The sequence below is a fragment of the Chelonoidis abingdonii genome, chromosome 25, assembly GCF_003597395.2.
Source record: "Chelonoidis abingdonii isolate Lonesome George chromosome 25, CheloAbing_2.0, whole genome shotgun sequence".
NCBI classification, from domain to species: Eukaryota; Metazoa; Chordata; order Testudines; family Testudinidae; genus Chelonoidis; species Chelonoidis abingdonii.
In genome coordinates this window covers 1591851-1609931 of record NC_133793.1, presented here as the reverse complement: position 1 = coordinate 1609931, position 18081 = coordinate 1591851, and the positions used below count along the sequence as shown (strand labels likewise).

Genomic DNA, 18081 nt, shown 5'->3' with positions numbered 1-18081 from the left:
CAGAGTTGATTATTCACACAGATTCAAAGCCCAGGCCCCAGCCCCCAGCCCCAAAATACCAATCCCTACCTCTTTGCTGATGGCTCTGCATTAACCTCGTCCCCCTTTATGATCATTTCAGTACAAATCTCCTTCTCCATAAGTGTCTACGGAACTATAAGCGATATAAGTACATATCCACCAGCCAGAGCACAGAGTGGACAGATGACTACATCCTGCTGTCACAACCAGCGCAGCTTCCATTCCAGCACACGATGCCCTGCAGTGTCTCTCCCCTTCTTTGAATGTCCATCACATCCTTCCCACAGACACTGGCTGGGAGAGGCAGCAGTTTTTCAGAGGTCAGAAAAGGTTCACCAAAGATTCTCTACCAAGTTCATGCCTTTCTGCAGTCCCTGCTTTGGGCCAGGATACGGGGAATTAGCACAGGAAAAGCTGTTGTGGGTCTTCCATGCCACCCAGGCTGAGTAGCCAAAAACTCAAGGCCAGGGCTTTGGAGAGGTTTAAGCAAGGGGCACAACTCCCTTCCAGAGACTGTAACATGAGAACAAAGGTGCTAAAACTCCACTTGGCCCCAGGTAACACCAGCAAGTGGCACTCAAAGCTCTGCCCACAGGAAAAGGCAGTACCATGTTCCTGATCCTGGCTAGGACACTCATCCCTGCGTGTGGCCACACTGGTTCTGAGAACAGTCAGAGCTGCTTGTCCGTTACCAAGAGGTATTCCTGCAACGTCAGCAAGTGGTCACTTCTGCTCAAGATCTCTCCAGTTGTGAGTCGTGAATAGTTAGCACATAAGGAGGCTAGTTCCTGGCTCTCTTGACAGTCACCACTGTTGTGTGTATACAAGGAAGAGTAAAGGAGACAATTCTTAAGAGGCTCACGGAGCCGCATAAACACACAGTATCTGAAAGTAGAGGAATTCAGGAAAACCTCACAGAATAAATGGTGAAGAGTGATGGAAATTCTTGAGTGGCTTAGAACAAACAAAACATAGAAACATCTCCAGCTGCACAGCAAGACACGAGAAGAGAGACAAACGTGACTTTTATTGTTTTATATACAAATGACAGACGTTTGTATTAAAAAGAGAATCCACCCAACCTTTAAGAGCAAGATGGCTTTGAGCTCCAACCGTGCCCTGAACAAACTGGAGGGGAAGTGTTAAAATCAAAGATAAAGGAAAAGGGTGAGCCACTTTCTTCTCTACTAAGGTAAGAATTCAAGTGGATTGTTCTGCAAAATGAACACCCTAATCAGATTTAAGAAAGAAAAATCAAAAGCCAATTTGTCAACTGTACAGTTTGCTTTGAAACCAAACAAACAAAATATCAGTATTAAAAAAATAACCTAACAGATTTCTAACCTGCATGGGACACATGGAGCCACGCCCCCATTCCGGTATAAAATGAAACGACGACATCTCTCAATGGTTATTACAGACAATGGTGATGGCAGCAGCAAAACCAGCTGATTGCAGGGTGAATGTTGCCAGCTGTGGGGGAAGAATGTCGCACTCGGGAACCAGAGACTGGTGACACCACAGCTTGGTCCTCCTGCATTTCAGGTGATTTTAAATGACACGAAGTACATGGTCTAATGTAGCCAAACAAGACTATTCCTTCCCCCCCCCCCCACGCTTTAGTACTTTTGAGTGACCTACTCCTATGTGCAGACACTCGGTGGGAGAGCTGCCCACTGTGCTCATTCAGTCGACTGATATTTTTCTTAGTGTGGACTCAACGTGGGGGCCTAGATCCAGGACGCTTCGGCACCGATGAGTCTAGTAGTCCTGCAGATAGAGGAAAGGGCAGGACATTAACATCCCCCAAAGTACAACTCTGCTCTCAGAGCTGGGAAACTCAGCTTTCACACGCAGCCACGTGACGCACACACATCATTCCTTGCAGGCAAACAGAGAGAAGAGAATTTTATTGTAGCTGAACACCCTCATCTGCACATCAAAATCTTCAACTCAGAGCTACGCCGACCAGTCACCAACAGGTTTCCATTTACTCAATTAACAATCATAGCCAGAAAGGGGTGGAGCCATTTTTCTTGAGTAAAATACATGGGGCTCTGAATTGTCCCCAACACCTGGTACCAAGCAGCAGATAAATCTAGCTATGATAAACCCAGAAGGAAATTCCTCATTTCACACAACTAGTCCCCCACCATGAAAATATAAGAGCATAAACCATGGAGGATGCTGACTCTAGAGTGCTGGGGATTAACCGGCAACCTCAGAGTATAGACTAACAATAAAAACAGTGACACAGCAGGACTGATACTTACAGCTCGTGGCTTTTTGTTTAACTTGAGATCAATCCTGTGATGGGAAAGATAAAAGAAATGTCCATTTCAATACATTACACTTCAACAGGGGTTCCGAGAACCAGCTACAGCATATGGCACAGGCTACAACAAAGGCTATTTGGTTAATTCAACCCACGTTCTCCGAATCGGCCAAGCCAAATCATTGTCCCAACATTACTGGGCAAGGACCAACAACATCAATGAGAGCAGACTCTTTACACCTTGCCGAAATGCATAATACACCCACTCAATCAGAGAAACAGTTATCAAAGGTTCATAATAAAATCACAAAGAAGTTATGCAGCGTGCAAAAATGGGATTAAAATGCATGCTCTATGTTAATTTGTTAGAGATATCTGTAACTATGCCACAGGCAATTATTCAGACATAGTGGTAATAGTTACTTACTTGAAATATACAGAGAGAGAGGATTTTGAGACAACAGGTATTATAAAATCAAGGGGATTGGCTTTATTACATTTCTCCAGAGGGAAATATCCAAATTTACGCCACTAATCTCTTTAGGAAGCAAAGCCAGAAATCAGTTTTTAACTATTTATTAAGATAAAGTTTCTCTACTTAAAAACGAAATAAAGAGGCAGAAGAGTAAAGTTGATTGAATTTTACTGAAGTTATTAAATAAAATGTTACCTCCATCATGTTTTTCTGTTTTTTTAAAAAACCTTCCCAGCCTAACCTAATATACATACCTACAATTAAACAGATAAACTACGGGTTAGAAAGGTCTCAGAAAGGCACATCGGTGTCTACACACTAACAAGACAGCACAAGTACTAATTCAAGTCAAACTTACTCAAAGTCATAATCAAACATGCCAGGCGGGCTGAGGGGCAGCATTTGAAAGGAAGAAAGCAATAGCCATTAATATACTACTGAATTCAATAAATAGGTTGATTAGCCACCCTAGCGAGATTATTGAAAAAAATAAAGCCAATGTCCAAATGCCATAAAGTTCTTATTTTATATAGAATATGTTATTTATTTATTTATTTACCAGAATTTGGCACAAAAAAGCCGGACTCGGCAGTGCAGAGCCCCCCTCCCCAAGTGGATTGCTGGGAAATGAGATGTTAAACAGAGGAAGAGTGGTTTATGGAACGTATTTTATAGGCAGAGAAGGAAGCCATCAGCTATTTGGAGTAGCGTGTTAGCTCCCAGACAGAGACAGAACTTTCTATGCGCACAAAGACAACCAAATGTGCATTCAGAAAGCAGAGGCTCTCTTCAGATTATTAGGGCAGAAGCAAAGAAGTTGGTTCAGGCAGCTAGATGGAGGCTGTCATAGAAATATCTAGCAATTTTGCATTCAAATATGGTTGCATGCACACGAGCGCATGGGCGCACACACACACTCACACTCTTCACTTATAAACCTAAAAAGAAAACATTGTGAATTGCTTGAATCTAGTTACCAAACAGTTACACTCCCATCAGCGGACTCTAGCATCCACACACACCCACGCACACCCTCCATGTTGCTCTGTTTCTAGAGAGCTCCTCCTGGAAGCCAACAACTGTGTTTGTTAGAAAGAGGAAAGTTAATACCATTGAAATGTCATGTTAAGCCCTAACTTAGTAGCCTCATTGCAACTGAACTTCTAAGAGGAAGCCGCATTCCTGTTGAATGTGAGATAGTCCTCAGCTGATGCAAGTAGCTGAATATGGGGCATTTTGGTAGGTAATGGTATCTCTGGCACTTGCACAGCAGAGTGGAACTAAGGGCCCCACAAGCAATGGCCAACATCTATCATCTGGTTCACAGTGTACAAATGCCAGACCTGAGAGCTGGATATTCAGCCACGCCAGACCAGCACTGCTAGCAGCGCTGGTGAGGTATAACATAGGAAAGCTTGGACTACTTTGCAAGCAGTGTCAACCATGCCTGAAGACAGTCCATTCCAGTGGCCCCCAACGCTTCAGTCAGCACTCGGGTTATGCAAACAACTGGGAGAGCTTGAATCAGGATTTGCAGTCAGAGGGCAGCCCCAGTGACAGACTTTCAAGATTTCTTGTACAATACTTTCATCTCAGGACAGTCAGGAGAAATGGGCAAACAGGCAGGTGTCTGTTTCCGAAGAGCATTTCCCACTATATTTCATTTCAAAGCACCTAGAGTTACATCATTAATTTCTGATGACTAGCTTCATGTTCCTGGATGGTGCCTGGAAATTTTCCTTTGCTGGAAGGATTTGAGGAAGTAGTTAGTAAGAACAGTCAGTTTTTACATTACAGAGCTGTATCAAATACAGTTAGTCTTGTCAGATTCAGTAACTGGCCACACTAATTGACTGTTGTTCTAAAATCCCTTAATTATAAATGACTTTGTATTACACTTCTACCTCAATATAACGCTGTCCTCGGGAGCCAAAAAATTTTACGGTGTTTTAAGTGAAACCGCATTATATCGAACTTGCTTTGATCCACCAGAGTGCGCAGCCCCACCCCCCTGGAGCACTGCTTTACCGCGTTATATCTGAATTTGTGTTATATCGGGGTGGAGGTGTATTTAGATTTCTCTCTCTGCTTTACATTCTAGGATCATATGAACTGCCATACCAGATTAGATCAGGCTTCCATCTTGTTCAATGTCCTGCTTCCAACAGTAGTCAGAATCAGCTGCTTCAGAGGAAGGTACAAGAAACCCCATAACCGAATAACTGGCCCAGAGGGGGAGTTTCTTCCTAACGCCTGTCGCTAGTGGGTGGCTTATGCTCTGAAGCATGAAGGTTTATAAAGCTTTTATCAGTGTGTCAATGTAACTGTGAACTTTCTCATAGCAGTAAGCATTTACAGGGGCAATCTGCATCCTACTAAGCCTTGGTCTCAAAGATATCTCATAGATGCGAGTTCCACAGGTTAAGTATGCTTTGTTTCAAAACTAGTTTCTTCGGGCAGTTTTAAACGTGCTGTCTATTAGTTTTACAGGATGTCCCTTTCCTCTTATACTGTGAGAAACTTATAATGTTATTTACCCCTTCATATAACACAAGAACCAGTGGTCACTCAATTAAAGTAATAGGCAGCAGGTTTAAAACAAACACGTGGAACTCATTGCCAGAGGATGCTGTGAAGCCAAAAGTATAAATAAGTTCATGGAGGATAGGTCCATACTTTGCTATTAGCCAAGATGATCAGGAATGCAACCCTACGCTCTGGGTGTCCCCACATCTTTGACTATCAGAAACTGGGACTGGACAACAGGGATGGATCACTCGATAATTGCCCTGTTCTGTCCATTCCTTCTGAAGCATCAGACACCAGGTCACTGTCAGAAGACAGCACACTGGACTAGATGGATCACTGGGCCTGATCCATTATGGCTGGCCTCATGTTCTTAAATTATTGTTACTTTGGAAATTGTTTCTAGCTACCTACAGGAAAATCCAAAAAAGTCTTTCTAAACTACTTCATGATTTCTAGCTCATGAGGAACTAAAAGGAGATATAAGTGAGCAAACATTTTTCAATTGTAAGATTATAACAAGAAGGAAACCCTGGATCTAAGAATTAAAGAGACACTGACACCACAAAACCCAGCCAACTTCAAGAAGTGAGTTACAAGTATTCCGTGTAGTACTCAGGCAAAACACCTGCCCATAACCTAACAATTCCCAAACTGTGGGCTGTGACCCCAAATGGGATTGTGCCACCAGCAGATGGGGCAGCAGCCATCCCTAGTGTGCAGAAGATACCATTTTGCTCTGCAGTGTGTCCTCACATGTATGGCGCATGCGAGGTCATGAAGCCTGAAGGACACCATTTTGCTCTACAAAATGGCATCCTCCGCACAGAGTGACTTTGCATGCACCATACGTACGAGATCACACTGTGCGGAGGACGCCATTTTGTAGAGAAAAATGGCATTATCCATGTGGTGTGACCTCACATGTACGATCTCTAATAGGCTCTCTCTAAAGCCACCTATTTCAGAATCGGCCACCCAAGGGCAACCAAGTGAAGGCTGTGAGATCTTTACTACTTCTGACATGGCTGTGAGGCCAGCTTCCTTCCAACTGCATTCAAATGAACGTGAAAAGCAAGGCAGCTCCAGAACACCACATGGAACAAAGGCTCAATCTGGAGCCAAATTACAACAAAAATGGCTTGGAATCAAAGTTTGGATGAAAATATCTGGGATTTCCAGGACTTTTATAATCACTGAATTCCCAAAACACTTCCTGATCCTTGTCCCCAAACAGATATGCCAATGTCCCTACCTCACTCAGTTCCAGAGAACAAGATGCAGGCACCAAGGGGATTGGATTGTAACCTCTCCCCCTGGGAGCGAGGCCAGTATTATTCTGCTTTGCAGACTAAGAAATTGAAATGGCACAGAAAAGGGAGGGGTGCTGTCCCAAGGCCACGCAGGTATCTTATCAGAGCTGGGATTAGAAATTAGGAGCTCTTGCCATCCACTACCCTGCTCAGTCCACTAGCCCAACTGTTTCTAAATGCCTCCCACTCTTATCCCTCCCGGAGATTATGGGAGAGGGGCCAGATAGGCTGTCTGATGTCACCCAATGAATGTAATAAATTTGATTCAGTGACTTGAAGGTTAACAGGAGGAGAGAAATCAGATTGTCATTTGAGCTTAATGACCCCAACTAACCAGTGGTCTGAACTGCTCATTGCTCTAATACATTTGGCTACTTTCAGGCAATAAAGCCATTTTGGCAACAACCAGCTGTTCAGAGGACGTGGTGAGTGCAGCTGGCCCCACTAACCTGTGTCGATTTTTGTTCTTCCGTTTTTTGTGGCTGCTGTGGTGACTCCCCGAGGAGGTGGAAGAAGCGGCTTTCTGGGGTTTCACTCCCTGCACAGACCCATCCAGTTCTTCAGTATCCTCCTGGTTGGGCTCATTCTCCTGATTGTGAAAGTCTGGAGAAGTATCACTCTCTGTCCCACTACCTGGCTCGCCTAGAACACAACCAACCCAGAAGAGCACAGCTGTTACTTTCCAGCAGTTCAGCTCTGGTGAATCCCTTCGCACTAACAATAAGAAAGTGCTGAAGCCAAATCCTGAGTAGAGCAGCAAACCGCATATGGAAGCCACATGGGGGGCAGCTTAAAGTCTTCAGTATATAGCACAGAAAAAGGTCACTAAGAGTGATTAAGCAGCATTTCCTCAGTGTGGCAAGTTACCCCTTTAGAAACTGATGCATGCTAGAATCAAATCCAATTAAATCAACACCTGATTCAGGAACAACCCCAGTAAAAATGTATTTACTGCATAATTTAGTATTTCTATAGTATATGCCACACAATGCCCTTAAGCACCCAAGAAATGAAGCCATAAGAGCAAAAATTCTCAGCCCCAAAGGCAAAAAGCTGGCACTGCACCTAGTTGTGCCAACAATCCATTTTATTGTGGATTAAAAGTTAGTGCATGTAAAACTCAACCTCTGCATCAAAGCCGAACAGTTAGAGGCTGTGCTAACTCAGGAGGGAAGATGTAAACTTGTGTGAACCTTGTGACAGATGCCAGGGGTTCTGTGCGGAAAGCACTCAGATCCACTGACAATTACTTACCATTTAATGGCAGGGAAAAAAAAGTGCCAGAGCTACAACCCCCAGAGCCTCATCTCCTAAAAATACCAAACCCACTTCACTTGCAGACAGCAACTCAAGCAGACACAAAAGATAATGCCATTGCTAAAAGAGAGGTCTACATTTTAATTTTAATGTATACACTTGTAAGAGTACAATGTGACCTTATTTAGAGCAACACAATTGCTGGGGTGTGAAAAGCAACACATCTAACTGACAGGGAATCACAAGGACCAGTAAAATAGTGCTGGAAGGGGAACTCTCTAACAGGACCATAATTACCCTCGGTCACGCATATGGTAAGGGGAGAAGCATAGGCGCTGACTCCATGGGTGCTTCAGGGCTGGAGCACCCACAGAAAAAAATTAGCAGATGCTTAGCACCCACCAGCAGCCAAACTCCCCCTCCCCACCCAACTCCTGCCCGCAGCCAGCCCGCACTGATCAACTCCTCCGTCTCCCTCCCCGTGCCTCCTGCACGCTGAGGAACAGCTCCGTGGTGTGCAGGTGCTGGGAGGAGCAGGGATGGGGTGTTCTCAGGGGAGGGGGCGGAAAGAGGTGGGGAAGGGGCAGGGGTAGGGTCTTGGGGGAAGGAGTGGAGTTTGGATGGGCCTGGGGCTGCGCGGAGGCTGAGCCCCCCCAGGGAAAATTAGAAGCCGGTGCCCGTGGGTGAAGAGAACTGACACGTGACCTAATTCCTCAGGAAACAGTTTGCTTCATTCCAAGTTAGTTAGATGGTGAGAGGAAAGAAGAAGTAGCTTACGCTTTTCAATGAGCTGGTCCTGAACACCGGCCAATGCACTGACTGCCTAGAAAATCAGAAGGCACATTAATAAAGAAAGATTCCCATTTTTTATTTTTTTCAAGCTCTCAAAAACATGCAAGGCCCCTCACAGAACAAGAGGTGGTTCTTTGGTCTCTGCTCCAAAGAACTTGCAGTCTAAACTCAGCATGTCATGACAGGAGAGGGCATTAAAGCCAAAAAGGAAGAGGAGGGAGAATGACAATGAGGGCAGGAATAGGATTGTGAGGCACAGAAGTTTCTTGATTGGCCTGTCATCCATTCCCTCCTCTCAGAGGCATTTGGGCATTGCGGCAGGTGTGAATTTTATGGGAGTGTGGAAGAAAGCTTGGAGATGCTTGTGCGTGAAGACAGATCAACACAGCCATTGAAAGGGCACTAACTATGCCCAGGGGACTAGTCCTAAGAACAAGGAGAGATCAGCCACCCCAGGGTTTCCTCTCAATGAGGCCAAAGACAACAGAATAAACAGGCTATTATTCCCTTGTTAGGTACAAAGTGAACAACTGAAGGAAACTCCATGAAGAACAATTCAGCACAACCTGGAAGAAAGGAGAAGAGTGAGAAATGACAGAGGGTACAGTGCACAATATATGATCTGTCAGCTCAGATTTGTCCATCCCAATGTTTATGGACAAAGGCCAGGCAGTTTTGCCCAGGAAGCTCAGGACTTAAGTTGGCATTGCATGCTGTCAGGTCACAAGCACTGTACTCACTGCTGCTGAGGTGACCGAAGATTTGCTGAAGAGTCGTTCAGCTTCTTTAAATTTCCGGTTCCTTCGGTCGTTTTTGCTGTTCGAGTTTCTGAAATACACAGCACAGTGTCATTGCAAATACTCACTCACTTTGTCAGATGATGTTCTGTTCCCTTACCTATCTACCTACGCAAGGCATAGCCTGCAGGTTAGGACAAGGCAGGACAGACACTGCAGCGCAAGGACACTGCACAAAAGTCCCTAATGGACCAGCCACTAATCCCTGGGAATGCCCTGCACCCACGTCTTTACTGTTATCTGAAGAGAAATCATGACTGCTACATGCTGTGTCCCCTGAAAACATATGGAGACTTGGGGAATTCCCCAGTACCCATATGGCTCCCTTTGGTGCCAGGAAGAGGGGATTTAGATACAAGTGCACAGAGAAGTTTCACTGACTGATGTAGTTTCAGCTGGTCCACAAACAAGGTATCTTGAGAGAAACAATGCCTTGTGTATTAGCTAACCTCAGCGATCATCCCAATCTGTTTTGTTTTTTTTTTTAAAAAGTTCTGCTTATCAAAGCTGTTTAGAAGCCAGAACCTCAGGACTGGGATGGAAACATATTACAAAAAGAAAAGCCCAACTGTTACATGCCAGAGTGAAACTACTATCCCCTGAACCAGGGCACCCAGAAAAGTCACCTCTGTCCACTCACTTCTGGTTTGTCAGGTAGCGGTCCCAGCCACGGATGATGTTGCCGTACATCTGGGTGTCCTCTAAGTAGCTGCCCTCAAAAGCATAGATCTGCCTCTCCAAATTTGCTAGGGTCTCCTGGTATAAGAAGCACAGAACAAAACAAGAAGAGGCTAATGCCAGCATATCCCCAAAACTGGTGAATGACCCAGGGGTACCATAGCTGGCGATAGCCAAGGGACTCCCAGGAGTCTGTAGAGGCTGTGAGAGCTCTGGACGTGGGTCAGTTCCCCTAGATCTTGCAGTTTCCGCCTGCTGCAAGGAAGCAGGCAGGGAGGGGTGGGAACAGATGGAAAAGGGGGAGGAGAGAGGATACAAGAGATGACTGTGGATTTGTGCCTGTTGCCATGGAAACGGTACCCCCCCATACTGCTACTCTCCAATGTGCTTTCTATATCCCTCCCCCGTTTCCCAATCCCCCCCCATTCCCCCATCCTCACTGCCCCCAAGAGCCGGTGCACCCCATCCCCCACCTAATCCTCACTTGGCCCCCCAGCCCGTGCACCCATCCTGCACCTCACTGCCCCAGCCCGTGCACCCATCCCCCACCCACATTCCTCACTGGCCCCCCAGCCCGTTGCACCCATCCCCACCCTCACTGCCCCCACGAGCCGAGGCACCCCATCCCCCAACCCTCACTGCCCCCGAGCCTGGCCCCACCCCCACCTCAATCCTCTCACTGCCCCCCAGGCCGTGCACCCACCCCCCACCCCGATCCTCACTCCCCCCCGGAGCCCTGCACTTCAATCCTCAGTGCCCCCCAGCCGTCGCACCGCACCCCCCCCCGAGCCTCATGCCCCGCCAGCCCGGCCACCCACCCCGATCCTGCACTGCGCCCGCCAGCCCGTGCACCCCACCCCACACCATCCTCACTGCCCCCCCCGAGCCCGTTGCACCCCGATCCTGCCCCCCAGCGCCGTGCACCGCGACCCCACACCGATCCCATCACTGCCCCCCGCAGCGCCGTGCACCACTCCCCCACCCCGATCCTCACTGCCCCCCCGCCCGTCGCACCCCACCCACACTCAATCCTTCACTGCCCCCCAGCCCGTGCACCCACCCCACCACCGATCCTCCTGCCACCCCCAGCCGTGCACCTCAATCTACACTCCTCCCCCCAGGCCGTGCACCGCACACCCCACCCCGATCTCACTGCCCCGCCAGCCGTGCACCCCACCCACTCACCCCGATCCTCACGCCCCCCGACCCGTGCACCCCGTATCCTCACTGCCCCCCGCAACCGGACACCCACACCACCACCCGACCAAACTGCGCCCCCCCGAGCCGTGCACCTCAATCCTCAACTGCCCCCCCCAGCCGTGCACCCCAGTGCTCTCTAGCCCATTCCCCAGAGGCCCCGCTCGCCCCGGCGGGGCTGGGACCAGCTCGACCGGGGGCTGGGCCGGGAGCGCGGGGAAGCGCCGGCCTAGCCGCCCCCCCGGCCCGCGGCCTCTCGTTAGCGCGGGCAGGCAGCGGGGCGAGAGGGGCCGCCGCGGCTCCTCTGCCCCTCACCGCCAGCTCCTGCTTGCGCTTCACCAGTGCGGCAGCTCCGCGCGGTGTCGGGATTGGGGGGCACCCGCCGGCGGCTTTGTGTGCAGCGCCGCCATGATGGGCTCGGTCCTGCGGCGGGCGGGAGCCGCTGACGGGGCGAGGGCCGCAGCCGAGGTGCGCTGCCGGCCTGCGGGCCGCCGGTGGCGCGCTTTGAGACTTCGCCCGCCCCCGCCGGATCGGGCCCGGGCCTCGGGAGCCCGCGCACCGGGGCCCCTTTTGCACCACCGCACACACCGCACCATGCCCCGGACCGACACCCAACGACCGCCTTCACCCACCGCCCGGCATTCCACCCGACCTTCACCCGACACCCCTCATCCACCGCCACGAGCACCCCCGGACCCCCACTTCATCTTTCCCGCACCGAGACCCCCTCCACGATCACTCAGCACCCGATCGCATCCCACCGCGACACCCCCGGATCACGACGGCACGCCATCACTCCCCCGAGAACCCCGACCGCCCCCGGAGCCTCATCTTACCCCGCACGGAGCACCCCCGGACCGCTCCACCCTGCACCGACACCCCCGGGACCCGCATCCACCGCACGCCGAGCACACCCCGGACCACCATTTCACCCGCATGCCGACGCCCTCATCCACCCGCACCGAGCACCCCCGGTAAGCCGCCCCCGGGAGCTCATCTACCCGCCCGAGACCCCGGGACCCCATCCAAACCCTGCACCGAGCACCCCGACCCATCCACCCCCGGCACGACACCCCCGGACCCCCCATTCAACCCCGACCGGACCCCTTCTCATCCACCCGCACCGAGCACCCCGGAACCGCCGGAGCCTCATCTACCCCGCACGAGCACCCCCGGACCGCATCCACCCTGCACGAGCACCCCCGGACCGATCACCCCGCACATCCACCCCCACGCCCCCGGACCATTCCCCGCACCGACTCCCTCATCCACACTCCCCGGAGCAACCCCCTCGGAACCGCCCCCCGAAGCCTCATCTAGCCCGCACCGAGCACCCCGGGGACGCACCCAACCCTGCACCGAGCCCGGCCCGTATCCCGCAGCCACCCCGGACATACCCGAGTTCACCGCCCCGCCGGACCCCCATCCACCGCAGGACCCCATCATCCACCCCCTGCACGAGCACCCCCGGAAACGCCCCCGGTAGCCTCAGTCTACCCGCACCGAGCACCCCGACCACGACCCTGCATACCCCGCTGATCCGAACGCATCGACACCCCGGACCGCATTCACCCCGACCGAGCACCCGCCCGGAACCACCCCCAGAGCCTCATCCACCCCGCACCGAGCACCCCCGGACCCTCCACGCCACCACCACTGATCCCCCCACACGCACCGGCACCCGGAACCGCCCCCCGGAGCCTCATCTACCCCCGCACGAGCACCCCCGGGACCCATCCACCCTTGCCTACCCGACCGTCCACCCGCACGACCCGGACCCGCATTCACCCCGCACCGAGCACCCCCCGGAACCACCCCCAGAGCTAATCCACCCCGCACCGAGCACCCCCGGCCTCCCATCCACCGCACGACCCCCTTCAGACCATCCCCCTGCACCGAGCACCCCCGGACCGCCCCCGGAGCCTCATCACTCACCGCAACGAGCACCCCCAGGGACCCGCCATCCACCCTGCACGAGCAACCCCCGGACCCGCATTTACCCACGCCGTGCACGCACCCCGGAACCCCCCCCAGGAGCCGTCATCCACCCCGCACGAAGCCCCGGGACCGCCACCCGACGACCCCGTCATCACAGCCCGCCCGAGCACCCGGAACCCCGCCCTCATACCCCGCACCGACCCCCAGGCACCGCACCACCCGCCCGAGCCAGAACCGCCCCCGGAGCCTCAATCTACCCCGCACCAGCCGCGACCCCATCACCGCCCGACCCCGGGACCCGCATCCACCGCACCGAGCACCCCCGGAACGCCCGGAGCCTCATCACCCGACCGAGCACCCCAGGGCACCCGCATTCCCGCCCACACCCCGCCCGGCTAGCCCCGCACCCGAGCCTGACCATCAGCCCACCCCGCTCGAGCACCGGGACCGATCCCACCCCCCCGGCAAAACCGACAACGCCCCGGAAGCCTCATCTACCCCGCACCGACACCCCAGGACCGCAACACCCGCACCGAGCCCCGGCGCTCCCACCGTAGCACCCCCAGGAACCGCCCGGAGCCTATCTACCCAACGGCACGACCTACCGCACCCAGGAGCCCACCCCCAGCCGGACACCGCCGCATCCACCCCCGGCACCACGCCGGAGGCTCAACCCAGCACCCCCGTCAACCGCGACACCCCGGACCCGGCCTCATCTACCGCACGAGCACCCCCAGGGCACCCCGCACCTACACCCCCCACCGACCATACGCACCAGCCCCGGGACCCGCATTTCACCCGCACCGAGCACCCCCGGAACCACCCCCAGAGCCATCAACCCCGCACCGAGCACCCAGGGACATCCCCGCCATCCCCCATCACCCGCACACGAGCACCCCCCGGAACCGCCCCCGGAGCGCTATCTACCCTGGCACCGAGCACCCAGGACCCCATCCCCCTGCACCGAGCACACCCGGACCCGCATTCACCCCGCCACAGACACCCCCGAACGCCCCTCCGGAGCCTCATCTTCCCCGCACCGAGCACCCCAGGGACCCCACCTTACCCTGGCATCGAGCAGCCCCACCACTGCGACCCGGCCCCTCCACCCGCACAGCCGACCCCCCATCAACCCCGACCCCCCACCGAGACCCCCGGAAACCGCCCCGGAAGCCATCTACCCGCTCACCGAGCACCCTCCGGGGAAACTGCGCCATCCACCGCACGAGCACCCCCGGAACGCCCCGCAGCCTCATCTACCCCCACCGAGCACCCCGGGACACCCATCCCCCTGCACACCGAGCACCCCCGGCACCGCCATCACCCTCACCGAGCAGCCCCGGGACCGCATTCACCGCACCGAGGCACCCCCGGAACCACCCCCAGAGCCTATCCACCCTAGCACCGAGACCCCGGGGACCCCCATTCACCCGCCAGCCGACCCCCATCACCCGACCGAAGCCAGCCCCGGAAACTGCCAGCCCGGAGTCCCATCTACCTCATACCGAGCACCCCCAGGGAACCATCTCACCCTTGCACGAGCACCCCCGATTAGGCACCCGATACCATTCCCCTGCACGAGCACCCGGAACCGCCCCCCGGAGCCTCAATCTACCCCTCACCGAGCACTCCCAGCGACCCCCATTCACCCTTGAACACCGAGCACTCCAGACCCCGTGACACCCCCACCGACCCATCACCCCGCACGAGCACCCGCGCCCCGGGACTCACTCATCCCTCCCGAGCATCCCCCGGGACCCCCATCGAACGGGAGCCCATCACCCGCTCGCTCATCCACGGCCGAGCACCCCCGGAACCGCCCCCCGTGGCCTCATCTACCCTCACGATACCCACCAGGGACCCCCCATCCACCTGCCGGCCACCCCGGCACCGCCACACCCTGCTGACCGAGACCGCGCCGGACGTCATTCACCCCCACCGAGCACCCCCCGAAGCCGCCACCTTCCAGAGCCTCTACGACCCCACCGAGACAGCCGCCCGGAGCTTATCTCCCTCACTCGACGCCCGTCCGCCGACCCCCATCCACCCGCACGAGGCACCCCCCGGAACTTGCCCCCCGTGAGCTCCCCATTCTACCCCTGCATCGAGCATCCCAGGACCCCCATTGCACCCTGCACGAGACCCCCCGGCACCTCTTCATTCCCGCGCACCGACTCCCCCCATCCACCCCGCACCGAGCACCCCCCGGGAACCGACCCCCCGGTACCTCATCTACCCTCACCGCTAGCACCCCAGTGGACCTCACCATTCACCCGCAACCTCGGAGCACCCCCCGCGGAACCGCCCCCCGGAGCTTCATCTACCCCGCACCGAGCACTCCCCGGACCCCTCATCCACCCTGCACTCGTAGTCACCCCGCGGACCCCCATTCCAGCCTCACCGAGCACCCCCGGGATCCCCCATTTCACCCCGCACTGAACCCCCCCATCCACCCATGCACGAAGGCACCCGGAACCGCCCCCGGGAGGCCTCATCTACCCCTCATGGCACCCAGGGACCCCCATTCACCTTTGCACGAGCACCCTGGTGAGACCCCCCCCGAGCCCCTCTACTCTCACGAGCACCCAGGGACCCCACACGCTCTGCACCAGAGCCCCCCCCCGGGAAACCCCCCCGGAGCCTTATCGCTGCCCCTCACCGGCACCCCCGGGACCCCATCCCACCCCGCACTCGGACCACCCCGGGACCCCATTTCAGCCGTGCACCGAGCCACCCCTGTGAGAGCCCCATTGCTACCCCTCACGAGCACCCCCGGACCCCCATCCACCCCGCACCGAGCACCCCCCGGAACTCACCCCGAGCTCTCCATCCACCCCGTGCGAGCACTTCCTCGGGCGACCCCCATTCACCTCCACCGAGCACCCCCCGGATACCACCCCCCGGAGCCTTCAGCTTCCGCCCCGCACGAGCACCCCGAACCGGCCCCCCCGGGCCCCATTCCACCCCCGCACCGAGCACCCGGGACACCCCCAGCGGCCTTCATCCACCCCGCAACCGAGCACCACCGGGACCCCATTCACCCTGCACCGAGCACCCCCCGGCACCCCCCGGAGCCCATTACCCCTCACCAGAGCAACCCCCGGACCATCCACCCCGCACGAGCTACCGTCCCGGAACCACCCCCCGGAGCCCATCACCCGCGCCGAGCACCCCCGGAACCACCCCCCGGAGCCTTCATCCACCCGCACCGAGCACCCCCAGGACCCCATTCACCCGCTTGCACGAGCACCCCCCGAGCACCCCCCTTGCGGCCCCATTCTACCCCTCAGCCCGAAGCACCCCCGGCGACCCATTTCACCCTGCCGAGCACCCCCGGTAAACCACCCCCCCGGGCCTCATCTACCCCGCCACTTGAGCCCCGCCGGAAACTGCCCCCCGGAGGCCCATCTACACCTCACCAAGCACCCCCGGGACCCCCATTCCACCCTGACCGAGCACCCCCGGGAGCCCCCATTCACCCTGCACCGAGCCACCCCCCTGCCGGAACCCCATCTACCCTCATCCGAGCACCCCAGGACCCCCTTCACCCTGCACCGAGCACCCCCGGAACCGCCCCCGGAGCCCCCATCTACCCCTCACCGGCACCCCGGGACCCCATCCACCCACACGAGCACCCTGGGACCCCATCACCACTGCACCAAGCACCCCCCCTGGAACCGGCCCCCCAGAGCCCCATCCACTCCGCCCGAGCCCTCGCCCTACTCCCATCCACCCATACCCAAGCATCGTCTGACTCCCACTCCACCCCTGCCACTGAACACCCGCAGACACCTCAATAGCCAAACATAATCTGTACAAGATAATGGTCTTTAAATAGTGATTCGAAACTTGTTGTTTTTAAACACTGTTAGCCAAGAAATGTTTCGGTGTTCTCTGGGACCTTGGCACCGAACCCCTGTGTTACCACCCTCAAGCACGACGAACACCCCTTGCACTCCAAGGTCGCCCCGCGACCCCTGTCCACCCCAACCAAGCACCACTCCCTCTCTCCACTATCAGAGCCATCTCTCTCTCCCCAGGACCCTCCATACAGAGCCCCATCAACCCCGGGACCCCCTTTGCACCCCTCACACCGTCTCCCACCCCTGGACCCCCATCCACCCCACACTGAGTTCCCCTGGAACCACCCTTCACCCCCCCCCATTCACCCGCACCAAGCCCCCCGCACTGACTCCCTGCTGGGACCGCTGTCCGCCCTGCACCAAGCCCCCCACACCAAGAACCCCAATATTCCCATCCACCCTGCACCAGCACCCCGTGGGACCACCCCACACTGAGAACCCCAATATTCCCATCCACCCTGCACGGACCCCCCCAGACTGAGAACCCCAATATCTCCACCCATGCTGCACCAAGACCCCCACCTTGGGATCCCTCTACACTGACTCCCCGGACCGAGAACCACAATATCCCCATCCACCCTGCACTGACCCTGCCCCCCCGGACCACCTCACACCAACCCCCTGGGATCCCCTGCACCAAGCCCCCCCTGCACCCCAAGCTCCCCCAGGACACCTATCCACCCTGAACCAAGCCCCCCACCCCTGGGACCCCTCCACATTGAGCCCCCCAACCCAAGACCCCACCCATCCACACTGCACTGATCCCCCCTGGATCCCCTCTGCACCGAGACCCCCCTATCTCCATCCACCCCGTACTGAGAACCCAGAGCCTTCCCCAGCCACCCTGCACTGAGTCCCCAATGACATCCCTATTCACCCTGCAACCAGAGCCCCTACCCCCACTTACATCTGTCCAGTTTCCCCACCCCCAGGACCCCCATCCACCCTG

General features: G+C 55.7%; 1 protein-coding gene across 1 annotated transcript; it reads right to left on the bottom strand.

The window, feature by feature from the left end:
• Positions 1–1029: 1029 nt before the first annotated feature.
• Positions 1030–11768, bottom strand: MEAF6 (MYST/Esa1 associated factor 6). Its single transcript, XM_032796255.2, has 8 exons — positions 11647–11768; positions 10097–10212; positions 9400–9487; positions 8645–8690; positions 7060–7252; positions 3130–3159; positions 2295–2328; positions 1030–1791 (listed from the first exon to the last, which is right to left on the bottom strand). The coding sequence occupies exons 2-8, from the start codon at positions 10144–10146 to the stop codon at positions 1783–1785; spliced, it is 450 nt and encodes a 149-aa protein (XP_032652146.2). The 5' UTR covers positions 10147–10212; positions 11647–11768; the 3' UTR covers positions 1030–1782.
• Positions 11769–18081: the final 6313 nt, after the last annotated feature.

Coding starts and splice junctions, on each gene's coding strand:
- MEAF6 (XM_032796255.2), bottom strand. CDS start 10,146: ATGTACGGCAACATCATCCGTGGCTGGGACCGCTACCTGACAAACCAG. Junction 9,488..10,096: donor CGCTACCTGACAAACCAGAA/GTGAGTGGACAG, acceptor TGTGTATTTCAG/AAACTCGAACAGCAAAAACG. Junction 7,253..8,644: donor GGACCAGCTCATTGAAAAGC/GTAAGCTACTTC, acceptor GTTGTGTTCTAG/GCGAGCCAGGTAGTGGGACA.